This window comes from Candoia aspera, chromosome 1, assembly GCF_035149785.1.
Source record: "Candoia aspera isolate rCanAsp1 chromosome 1, rCanAsp1.hap2, whole genome shotgun sequence".
NCBI classification, from domain to species: domain Eukaryota; kingdom Metazoa; phylum Chordata; class Lepidosauria; order Squamata; family Boidae; genus Candoia; species Candoia aspera.
In genome coordinates, this window is record NC_086153.1 from 197,978,972 (window position 1) to 197,991,267 (window position 12,296).

Here is a 12,296-nt window from a genome sequence, read left to right on the forward strand (position 1 = left end):
AAAGGATAATTCCTTATGATCCCTTAAACTGAACTCGACTCCTGGTGATCAATGGATATATTTTCAGTGTGTTTTGGAATCCATTCTGAAACATTCTGAGCTTGATTCTCAGTCTGAAATCAGACAGAATTTCTCCAGAGATAGTCCTGACATGCAAAACGTTTTGCATTCAAACCACTTCAAATTCAAAACAGAAATGAGTACAAAAGCCTCTTTTGAGTGCCAAGCATGGTACCCCAAACAGGATGCTTCAAACTCAAAATGAGCTGTTTGGTTTGAATTTTAAAACTTTTGCACATGCCTGATTGGTAGATAACTGTGCTGACTCACAGAAGCAGTGGATCTGGCTTATTCCAGTAGCCAAGTTCAATCACAAATTAATTTGGTTATTAATTTGGTCTTATTTTTACTTGTGCTATAAAGAGCTTTTACATTTTCTCTCTAGTCACATCTAGAACCATCTGTTGGAACACAGAAAAATTGCTGTGACATTAGGCTGTCATGTAGGAAATGGCAAGCTGAAAATGAGAATTTCTTTAGTATCCAGCAAAGCTGTGGTTTGATGACATGGTTTGGAAGAATGTATTTAAGATTATATATCGTAATTCAAGATAAACCTAGGGTCATTCACACTTCAGTTAAAAGCTTTAACTCCAGAAATGGAAATCAGAATTCTTTAAATGTTCAAATTATGAGGAGAAAAAGGAGAAATGTATACTTTAATTGTAGGATTTCTACATAATGAATTCAATGTAGTTGACGTGCTGATGCCCCAGTTCATAAATTTATTCATTTTCCCCTTAAAACATCCCATCTGCAGAACCCTGGAGGCTGGGTGGGGCCCAAGGCTGTGCCAAAGGACAGTTCTGTCCCTTTGAAGAAATCTGTCATTCCAGCCCAACTCAAGAGATAATGCTCCGTCAGAAACGGGCAAGACAGGTCTAACTCGAGGCTGCCATCTGGGAGTCATTTGGGATTTTGCAACCCAGATATGGTGTGCCTAATCAAAAAGCATTCTTAAAGTTGCCCATCAACTACTAGGCAGCTCCATGGGATAACTGATCACAGTGTTTCCAATCTTGACCCATCTGGTCTTCCTGTTTCAGTGATGGCCATTGTACCTAAATTTATATCAAGCCTTATGCGTTAATATGTACAATTTTCATGCAAAATTCTCTCCTCTTTTTTGATCATGCATAAGCTTCCCAGGGTGACACCCTGCAGATGTACTGAACTATAACTCTAACCAGCTGTAATAAGCAGAACTCCAGGTGTCATATAGCATAGTCCAGGAGGAAGCTGAAGGACAGGCCCAGGGACAAAGAAGAGTTAAAACAAACTTGAGTGGCCTTGCCTCCAGTTTGAGCCATGCACTTAAAAACCAAGAGGGAACATTCCAGGCTTCCATTCCATTCAACAGTACTTCCTGCCAAAATAGTGCAAAACCAGATTGCATGAGCAAAGTTCTCCATTTCCAAAGCCTATTACAATTGATTCTACATTGTGCTCAAGATATGCATCTCATCTCCTCCCCCCCCCCCCCACACTTCACTGGCATCAGAAGCTAACCAATCTGCATGTCACTATGTAATAAACCTAATGCAAAACATGTCAAACGATTCTTAACTACGTAGTGCAACTGCCTTTTCCAATAAATCAGGAAATACCATTTTGAAGTCTTTAAAGTCAATATTTATTTTTGTTAATTAACTGAAAGCACAATGGCTCTGTCTAGTCTCTCTTCCAATTCTCTGATTAACCAGTCTCAATTTCAGCTTGCAGCCTGCAGCACTTCTATTTTTATCCCAGATGGAAGAGTCTTAAATTGCTTATTTTCTGTTTACTAAAGTCATCCTGTTTGTTCCCATGGAAACTGTGGCAAGTGTCACAGCTTAACTGTTTTATTAAATGGATTGAAGCTGCAGCTACAAAATTTGAAAGGCAAGACCTGTCAGTTTTTATGTGTGGCTTGTGCAATCATAAAATGACACACAACAGGAAGAACAATATAAACTTTACTATGTGATACATGCTAGAATGCAGCAGCCTTCCCAAGTTGACACCCTGCAGATGTATCGAACTGTAACTCCCATCAAAGAATGGCATTCGAGATGACTAAATATAGGAAGAGAAACATAAAACAAAAGGATGAAAAATACATTTAGAAACACTATGAGCATAATCCAATAATGACAAAGCCAGCCCTTCAAGCAGCATGGGTCAAGAAGACATGTTGGAAGGCTAAAAGTAAAGGTGTGTCTTGACACCCTTCCTAGAAGCAAAGAAATGGCAAAGCAGCTACAGATCCAAAGAATGCCTTGTGCATTTCAGGAACAACACAGAAGACCTTTTCCCACATGACTAACAAGCAGGCCACTTGCTTTCTAAGGGCTGTTGTTAGAAAGGCCTCCCCTGGAGGAATTAACGTCCAGGATGGATCACCATGAAGCAGGTGGTTCTCACGGAGGACTTTACCCTTTACTGCCAACCCCTTGGATTGAGTGCAAAAAGCAGTTGGTACACAATGGACATCTCTCCTAGTATAGTAAGTGGGATACCTCATGTAGTAGCCTGTTAGGGCAGCCTTTCTCAACCTTTTGACCCTGGAGGAACCCTTGAAATATATTTCAGGCCTTGGGGATCCCCTGCACATTCAGGCTCAAAGCTGGGCCAGAAGTTATAAAATTATTATATTCATTTCATGGGTAGGCCTGTATATATGCATTAACAGTGTTCTTAAACTAAAAGTAAATAATTAAACTTACCTCTTTAATGTGAAGTTGCCCGAATTTGAAATAATTTTTTAAATAAATTGTGATGTCTCAGAGAACCCCTAGTGACCTCTCGCAGGACCCTAGGTTTCCACGGAACCCTGGTTGAGAAACCCAGCTATAGGGGTTACAAGATGGGGTGTTTTATGGCTGTTGCATGGTTTTCGTTTTACTCTGAGCAGCAGCCTAGGCGGAGAAGGAGACCTAAACGTTACTGTAAATAAATGAATAAACGAATGGCAGGCTCTGGAAGGGAAGAAACAGATTTCATTACTTTCAGTCAATCATGTACCTACTTAAAAAAAAGAAGCTAAATATAAATGGTACAGGAAAGAGCCCTTTTTGCGGACTTCGATATAAGCTCTGGACTTCAAAAACAAAGGGCCTTTTTCCACATCTATTTTCTCCCGCTTTCTGCATAGTTTGTATATGATGGAAGGGAACGTGGCGGCAAGCACAATGCAATTGCTTTAGAAGGCGGCAGCAACGAAAGCACAACTTAAACCAGATTGCCGAGCCACAGTAACAGCTGCTGCTGCTGTTTTGTGTTCTTTTGGGTCAAACTAGGTAACCTCAGTTAGGACCTGCCTGAAGTTTGTGGAGGATGAACCAGCACCTGCAAGTTCCTAAGTCCCACACTTCTCCACCTCTAGCCAGAGCAGCCTACAGGAGTGTGTGTGCGTGTGTGTGTGCGTGTGTACGTGCATTCACAGAGAGACAGGCTGGGATTAAGTATACTGGTCAAACAGATACTGCAGTTTTAATCAAATGGCAAACAGTCTTACAAACACCAATATATACAGTGGGTCACATCTTCCAGACAGCCAGTCAGCTTTCAGGAGGAGCAAGAGTTTTGTGATAATGGTATAATAAGCCTTCACAGACTATTTAACTAGATGGTAAATATATTCTGACTTGGCAGATATACTGTAATCTCCCATGGGAGTAGATTAGTAAAATGCAGACGGTGGGGTCAGATGGATATGAAATGAAAGATGTTCATGTTGTAACAATTCAGTTAATGTTTAAATGTATGTTTTTTAAAAAGTACAGGAATCATTTCCATCGGCAGTCACTGGAAACAACTGTTCTAATTCAGCATTGTTAAGTAAAATAATAAAGATACTCATTTCTGAAAAATGATTGTCCACTTGCATGCCACTTATGACATAGGTGAGGAAGTTCTTGTCCTCCAAGAGGTATTGGACTCTGAGCGTGGGAATTGAGGTCCAATATCTGGAGGATAACAGGTTCTCTACACTGTTTATTTTGGCAGCAATCCCAGCAGATTCTGTGCATGTATACCCATGTGCAAAAGACCAGGAAAAACCATTCACATGACTGCCGTAAGCCTTTGGAAAGCCATGTCTGCCTCGGTGCTTTGAGGACCAGGGCTTCATTTGTGCGATTGCCACAAATAGAGTCCTCAACCATTTGTATGGGACTAAAGATGAAATAAATTTCACTTTGTTGTTGGTAGTGAATTTCTTCCTGGTAGGATGCTACACATGTGTCTAAAGCTTTTGTGGTGCACAAAATGCAATGGAGGGAGAAGCGACAACGCAAATGAGAGAGTTTCTGACATGGAGCACTCTGTGTTTGAATTGTCAGAGGGCACTCAAATCAAAACAGGAATGACTGTATTTCCCTGAACAGTGACCATCATGGAACTACTAGCATAGAAATAATTGGAACTAAATTATTTCACATACACACTTTTGTTGATGCTTTTCTCTCTTCTTCCTAGGATCTACCTTCATTTGTAACACCCACATCATCCCCGTGAAAAATCAAGAAGGAGTGGCCATGATGTTTATTATTAGCTTTGAATATGTAACTGATGAGGAAAATGTGGAGTCTCCAGAGAAATTCAGCCGGATGCTAACAGCCAAAGTTACAAATCGTAAGTGTATCTGTCTTTGTTATGGGTATCTCTAGGGCAGTGTCTCTCAACCTTAGCAACTTCAAGCTGTGTGGACTTCGACTCCCAGAATGCTCCAACCAGCATGCTGGCTGGGGAATTCTGGGAGTTGAAGTCCACACAGCTTGAAGTTGCTAAGGTTGAGAGACACTGCTCTGGGGTAAGGGAGTTAGAACTGAATGATGATCATAGCACATTCATTGGAAAGAAAATCTGTGGAATGGAATGAACATACCTTATGGAAAGAGCAGATGCTTTGTTTGTTAGCAGTTCCTGGGTTCAATCCTTATCACTTCCACTTGAAAAAATATGCGCCATAAATTCAAAATGATTATTGTTGTTTGATTGTTCAGCGTTGCTGCTCTTTGAGACCCAATGGTCAATACTGAACTATAAATGACTGCCGATAGCTTAATAATATTAATCATGCCTTTGTACAGTTTCATGTATAATTTTAAGCTTCAAATTCTAGAATGTTCATTTTCATGTTAGCTTAATGAATTCTATACAGGGGTATAGATCAAATGTCGCAACTAAAAAAAAAAGTGCATTATCCAGTTCAAAGTGGGACACCTTTGCTTCCAGATTAAACAAAATCCAAATCAGAGCCAACCTTAACTTCTGATAGCAATTCAGAGGGATAGAGACCACAACATCTGCAAAGCTTAGTTTTTTCATACCCACATTCTACATGGAAGAAAATGGCAGGGTGAGAAGAGGGATTTAAGAACTGTAGTTTTGTGACTAAGATAAGCAAGAACAAAAAACCCTTGGGATATAATGCTGTGGCATATCCTGGTTTATAATCAATCATATTAGTTGTGCTATGCTATTTCTGTGTAGTTCCAGAGCTGCCACAACTCTTCTTTGCTGACCAGCCTCTGGGGCCTGAGATATCATCCTCCTGGCTGGACACCTGCAGACCATGGGGCTCTCTTGCTAGAGGTTCATCACATTCATTATGTGATTCAAATAACTGCAGTTTTATCTTTCACTTGGGAGGATCAGCAGGAAAGAAAACGATTTTCCATCTGCCTGGAGCTGCTGTTCTACTTGAAAAGAAAGAACAAAAATCCCCTGGCATCCTGAATCTCCCTCCTATCCCCTATTCCAGGAATAGGCAGCCAGATGCCTCCTGATGAATTAATGGGTGCTGGCATTTTCATGGATTCCAGTGGGAGTTTACTTAGGAATGAGGTAGTCAGTGACAGGAGGTTAACCGATTAAAAAGAATTATGAACAAAGGGAGAAAATCTGTAATGGTTTCATAAGAGTGAACAGCCAAAGGGAAGTATTGTGGCATAAGGGCTTTATTTCAATATTCTGTCTTGAACAGAATTACATATCTGCATATCATGTATGCAAATCTCCAGTCCCTTTGGCCAGGAGACCTATTTGGAGTGTTGAGTTCACACTGTAGATATTCTGGCTGCCATAGAAGGGGGTTTCCTCATTCTTAAAATGGCCACAGCAGGTTTATGGCCAGTCACAAAGCAAAAAAGTCAGGTGGGCAAAGACACCAAGCACAGATCAATGTGCACATTGGTCCCACAGCCATCAAAGATAATTAATTCATAACGTTCCTCTGCAAAATGTGAGTTCCAATGCAGTGCTGTTGATTTTGAACTGAAGTCAAACTATATATAGAGATTAAGCCATGGCTCTTTTTCATAACATTTAAGCCATGGGACAGGAAGGGGAAATTAAAATAGCAATTTCATTGTTCTGCTTACTGGAGCAGGTCTCTATAGTGTGGGTTATATAAATGTCTTAGCTTAGCGAACCAAGAAATTTAGAGTACAGCAAAACATGTTACACAATTTAGAATTCCCTTTGGTGGAATCTGAACCTGGAGAACACTACTTTTAGGACAGAAATGGAAAAAAAAATCTTTCAACAAATACATTAACTTAGGGGAAATGGCAACAAAATGGAAAGAAACTGTTCCATCAGTTTTCAGTAAGCCACAGCCATAATGATAAAAGGAGATTGGGGACTGTAGATGGCCCTGAGCTTTCAGCTTGTACATTTCTGGCCCAGGATTTTGTCCTAAAGTATAGAAATAGTTTTATGAGCCTTTGATTCTGAACTTGGAGCAGGAATATAGTGACACATCCACATAATATTTGATAGAAAAATAAAATTAGAAAGGATCTTTTAAGCCATCTTGTCCCCTAGATTTCCTAGCTGGGACATTTGTTGGAGATTCTCTACTTATTTATTTATTTATTTATTAAATTTCTATTACTGCCCATCTCTCCCAAAAGGGAGTATTTGCTAGTATTTAATTATTTAGTTAACGTTTCTGTTGTTTGCAACCTCAGATGACCACTCTGACATCAAGCTCAACAGTCCAGAACACTGAATCCTAGGTTACCATTTATCTAACCTTTTAAATGAGTTGATTACTAATGAATGAGCTAATTAAGTCATCAAACCATCCAGAGCTTCAGCTGGTGAGGATATGATCTTCAAATGGTCCTGTGCCAGTCTTGCTGCCATATATTGCATTAATTGTTTACTGAGCACTTTGATTATGATATCTCATCTTCTTTTTGGACACTGTATTTGAAGAAAACTTTTGTGAAACTGTAGGGAAACAGAGATTAACTGGCATCCTGTGTCATATATAAACACAAACAAATAACTCTTTGATCTTGCAGAAATGTTAAATGAAAATTATTCAGGCAGAATTGAGGGAGGGAGGGAGGGAGAGACAAGCATCTGACAACCCTATATGGCCATATACTGTACAGATCTAGCTCAAAAAGCAATTATAATCAGATAACTCATGTACTGAAAAATGGATGCCGAACCAAAAAGTTACCAAGAGAAAAATCACAGTTCTTCACTGACTTGTGAATCTTTGACAGTTTCATTAGAAATGACTTCATAATTCCATAGGATAGTTTATGTTTGCAATCATAATTTTGAGAATGTAGATTTGTTTATATTTTCTTTTGCTTCACCTCTTTTTGCAACATTTCCACATGACTCAAGCCAACAACAAAGCAAAATGTGCAGCACTATACTTATGACTGTACCTAGATGGGCTTCGTAGATATTGTGGCCCAAATTAACAAAAAAAAATTCTTTTCCAGAAGTTCATTAAATCCAATCCTAATTTTGACAAGCCTGTGTTAGATATCAGAATTCAACATTTTTACAGATTAAAAAAGTGAATATGATTGATTTATTCTTTACTCATATGTTCTGTAGTAAACACTGACTATGAGAGGACTCCTGGAGGACGATATAATGCAGTTGCTGACTGATGCATTTCTGAAGTCACGAGCAGCTCATTCCTATCCCTGCTTTGTTTATTTAGGCTCAAATCCTGTTGTGGAGAAAGCTCCTCTGAATTGAAGCGTGGTTCACTTCTGATTAATAGAGTATATGATTATGCTGTGTATGCAACAGGCTTTAAAGAAAAAGAATTCTGGAGGAGAAAAAAATGGGTGGGAAATGTTGCCAAGATACAGTTATCATACTAAACAGCCATTATAATCTGTCAAATTCAGTAACAGCTCAGTGGATTTACCTTTTTTTTTTACCTACCCAAAAAGATATAATAAAGTGGTGGAACAAAGCGTTATGAAAACTTTGAGAACCATATGTGGCAAAATATTACATTATTGATATTCGGCTTATTTGGTCTGTTTCATTATTTAGCATGGCACTTGGCCTTACAGATCTGAGCTTTACGTCAAGACAACATGTAAATAATTAATCTGCCTCCACCTCCCAAACCTCATATCATGATTCTGAACGATATGTATTTCTTGCTTCAAAGGCCTCTCAGGTTAGGAATGTCTCAGGTTCTCAGATCTCCACCTATAAGTTCAATGTGATGTGTGTTGCCCTGTTGATATATATTGATTGTCCACCTCCAACCCCTTTTATCCAGGGGTGTTGAATATTGTAAGCTGGACCAGGAAGCAGAAATGAAAGAGGGTTACAGCAAATGAAAAAGGGTTTCTAGCAAGTGAGAAAATATTAGCCCCAATTATATTGGTTACAGCTGATGGTTGCAGGATAAGATCTGCATCCAGATTCGTTGCATGGGCATCCTTGTTAGTGGCTGGATAATCATCCACCAACCAGCTGGAGAGAGAAAAAAAATCTTCCTGGTTAGCATGAACCAAGGACATGCCACAATACTGTCTGCACACACTGGTCTGGGCCTTAAACCTTCTCCCTGCCGTGACCCATTTCTAGAGCCCCTACACTAGAATCACAGGCCATCCTTCCTCCCATCACCATGGTCCTGGCTATATGCCCTAAATGCCATAAGAGATGGCCACAAGAGTGGCTCCGCTTTCACCAAACCTACTATTTCAACCATGCTGTCTAGAAGTGACCCTTGGATGTTCTGCAGTCTCAAATCTTATCCAAGGTACAAAAGAGCCCATCAGTCTGAAAGACTTCCCCCTTCTTAGATAATGTAAGTGCTGAGTATAATTTAGTCTGAGAGATCATGCGGCACTGATCACCTAGTGATTTTAATATGCGATTGAGAACTTGAAAGCAAGTCTCCCAGTCCTAGTCTGGTGCTATAAGTTAGCTAACGCTCATAGAGTGATTATTTCCAGTTATTCAGATGCATAGATTAATTGAGCAGTCACATTCGCTCAACAGTCTAAATCAGTGTTTCTCAACCTTGGCAACTTTAAGATGTGTGGGCTTCAACTCCCAGAATTCCCTGACCAGCCATGCTGGCTGAGAATTCTGGGAGTTGAAGTCTGCACATCTTAAAGTTGCCAAGGTTGAGAAACACTGATCTAAATATCTGCTGTGCTGCTGATTTGCCTTCTCCCAATCATCTTGAGTCATTTTGCCACTCCTATCTGAGCAACAGAGTTTTTAGAAAGCTTTGTTTGAATTATTGTAAAATGAAATCTTCTCCTATTAGGAAAATAATGACGATGAATGGCTTTGCACATAATTCCTAACAATAAAGGTGTTAAATGAGAGTTTTCCTCATTTTCTCATTTCCTCTGGGCCAGAGATCTGGGTCTAGCAATGCCCAGGGGACCAGCTTGGCTTTCATTGTCATCATTCTCTTGGTCTTCTATATCCAACTGAAACTGGCAAAGCAATCAGCTGTTCGGTTTTGAAAACAACTTAATGAATCTCTATTCTGTGGATCTATATCCATATTGAAATAAATGTTCTTGTGTGTATACTGCTTGTTTCATGCCTTAAAGGCTAGCATCGGACTGTCTTCTTATTAATGTATTTATTTAAAAGAAATAATCAAATGCTTTCTTTAAGTCCAGTTTTACTTGTATTTCAGATGGTAACAGTCTTTCCAGAGGAGCTTCATCAGGTAATTCTGACTACTGAAATACTGTTTGCACTTGTTTCCTTCAGTTCTTTCACTTCAGTCACAAACCAACTTTCTGCTATCCTAAGTGTTCAGCCTTCTGAGTATTGTTTCCAAATATTGATTGGATCTGAAGACCTTCTCAGTCATCTCAAGCATCAACACTGAGTGATTCCCACATCAAATATATCCCATCATCCACAACAGGGAGATATTTAATAGATCCCATTCATGTAATTCAGCAACAAAAGACCAAAAGTAACAGTTTCCCTACACTTGGTGTGAACTGTTAGGCAGAGTGTCTTCAGTGTTGTGGGTCACAAATCATATAAATCTTGCTTACCTGTTGAGCTAACAAAAACATCCTCTGTAAACTAATCTGACAATCAGTCTCAGTACAACTTCATTCAATTGACCTGTGTGTCTGAATCACTACCAATTATCACTGCCCAGAATCTGGGTCCTGGTAGAAGACTGAACAAATTAACAAACCATAATAAAATCCTGGGTTTATGGTTGTAAATGTAGCCTTTATATCAGGTTAAAATGAAGATGCAGTGATTCCAATAGCATAAATACTGCAAGCTACTTTTCTCTGATAAAATCTAGAATAGTTGGATCATCTGCCTACGCTCTTTGTTCTGAGTCATTTCTCCATATCCTTCTAATCCTTTAAACTACGAGGATCTGCTACATGGCTCAATTTCTCCAGTCACAATCCCCCTACCTTCAGTTTCTCCTATTTCTGACTTATATATCAGTCTACTCAGATCAATATATTAAGATTAGATGTCCTTCATGCAGCTCTATTCATTTTATCCTTAAAAGTGCCACCTATTTGACATGGCATAGTCAAAAACAATTTCTTCCCAGGCTGGTACCCTGGCCTAGTATCTCATCACCATCAGTTGGAATTACAATGATGAATTAAATGCCCACCCACTAGAGATACTGTCTGATGGTTCACTTATGCTAGAAATAGCTTCCTAACCTGCTTTTATTTAACTCTCTCTGCACATTCTCATTCAACCATATGTTTGCTCCCCTTTCGTGCATGTGTAAGGGATTCTTTCCTGCAATATTCTACAGAGTTGTTCTCTGTGCATGAGAAAAGGGCACAGTGACACAGGCAGAATCACTTTGATCTTCTCCATCTGTTTGACACCATCCCAACAAGACATTGATCAAGTAGGAAGGGCATAACTGATTGGTTCCATATTCACAAACATACCCATCGTTACTGGATAAATTACACCGACAAGGTTTTACGCACTTTCTTGTGTCCTGCCTGTTGAAACTTGCCTTTTCCACAAGACCTCCAGTAGCAATTTACCAGACAGAATCATAACAAGACATCAGTCCAATTAAACCTGTCAGTAAAAGTTCACAGATTATATTTTCTTACCAAAAAATGCTGTCAGTTAATCAGAAAGAGCAAATATAATTCTATGACAATCTAGCAGAAGATTTAGATGTGTGTGTGGTTTGTCACTGGACATTTTCCTAAACTATAATTTCAGCAGGTGCAGTTCCAAGGCTTGCAAATGGAATAGGTCATATAGTAGTCAGACTGATTTCATTTCAGGGAATTTTCACACATCCACCAGCTTCTCCCCCATAAGCCCTTAGAAGCATCTCTGTTCCACCTCACAAGTACCCTTCACACTGTCATCCTAGCAATGCTCAGTGTTCCCCATGAATTAACCAGTACTCCCTCCAGACCAATGTCAGAGCATTAAAAACCAGTTTCCAGCCAGTGCCCCCACCCATTCTTATGTTTACTTCATAGCACTGGTTTTCACAGGAGGGGGAAAAGGCCACTTTCCCAGTTTAAGATGCCTGGTGAAAGTCTTAGGTGCCATAGGCTCTTAATTCAGGAAGGCAAAAAGAAAGTGATGGGCTAGGAAATAGGATGAGATGAAAGTTATTAACAGTGGGAAGCCACTTGTTTTGCAGCTCCAGCAAGGGTTATCTTGGCATTTCCTTCTGCACGGCAGCTGAGTCAGAAGGTAATCAGCTCAGTTGCAGAAGAGTTGCAGAAGCCTGGTGCTGTTGTACAAGCAGAGTGGTGTGGGGCCTAAATTTGCACACGTGCTGCATGTGGAAGAGTGTTTTACTCACTCAGTCCCACTTGAGCCAAGATTAAAATGTTTAAAATTGGGTTCAGCAACACTTTCTACCATATGCAACCTGCTGTGTTAGTGCCAGATATATCAGGGGCCAGTTATGTTTGTGATCTTATACATAATGACACTCAAGTTATTTTGCTTTTTCATTT

The 12,296-nt window shown here is 39.6% G+C and overlaps 1 protein-coding gene across 1 annotated transcript in view; it reads left to right on the forward strand.

The window, feature by feature from the left end:
- Positions 1-12,296, forward strand: part of KCNH7 (potassium voltage-gated channel subfamily H member 7) — a 325,788-nt gene that overhangs the window by 175,581 nt on the left and 137,911 nt on the right. The window contains exon 3 of the mRNA XM_063318289.1: positions 4,519-4,674. Coding sequence (XP_063174359.1) covers positions 4,519-4,674 — 156 coding nt within the window. The remainder of the gene's footprint in view (positions 1-4,518; positions 4,675-12,296) is intronic.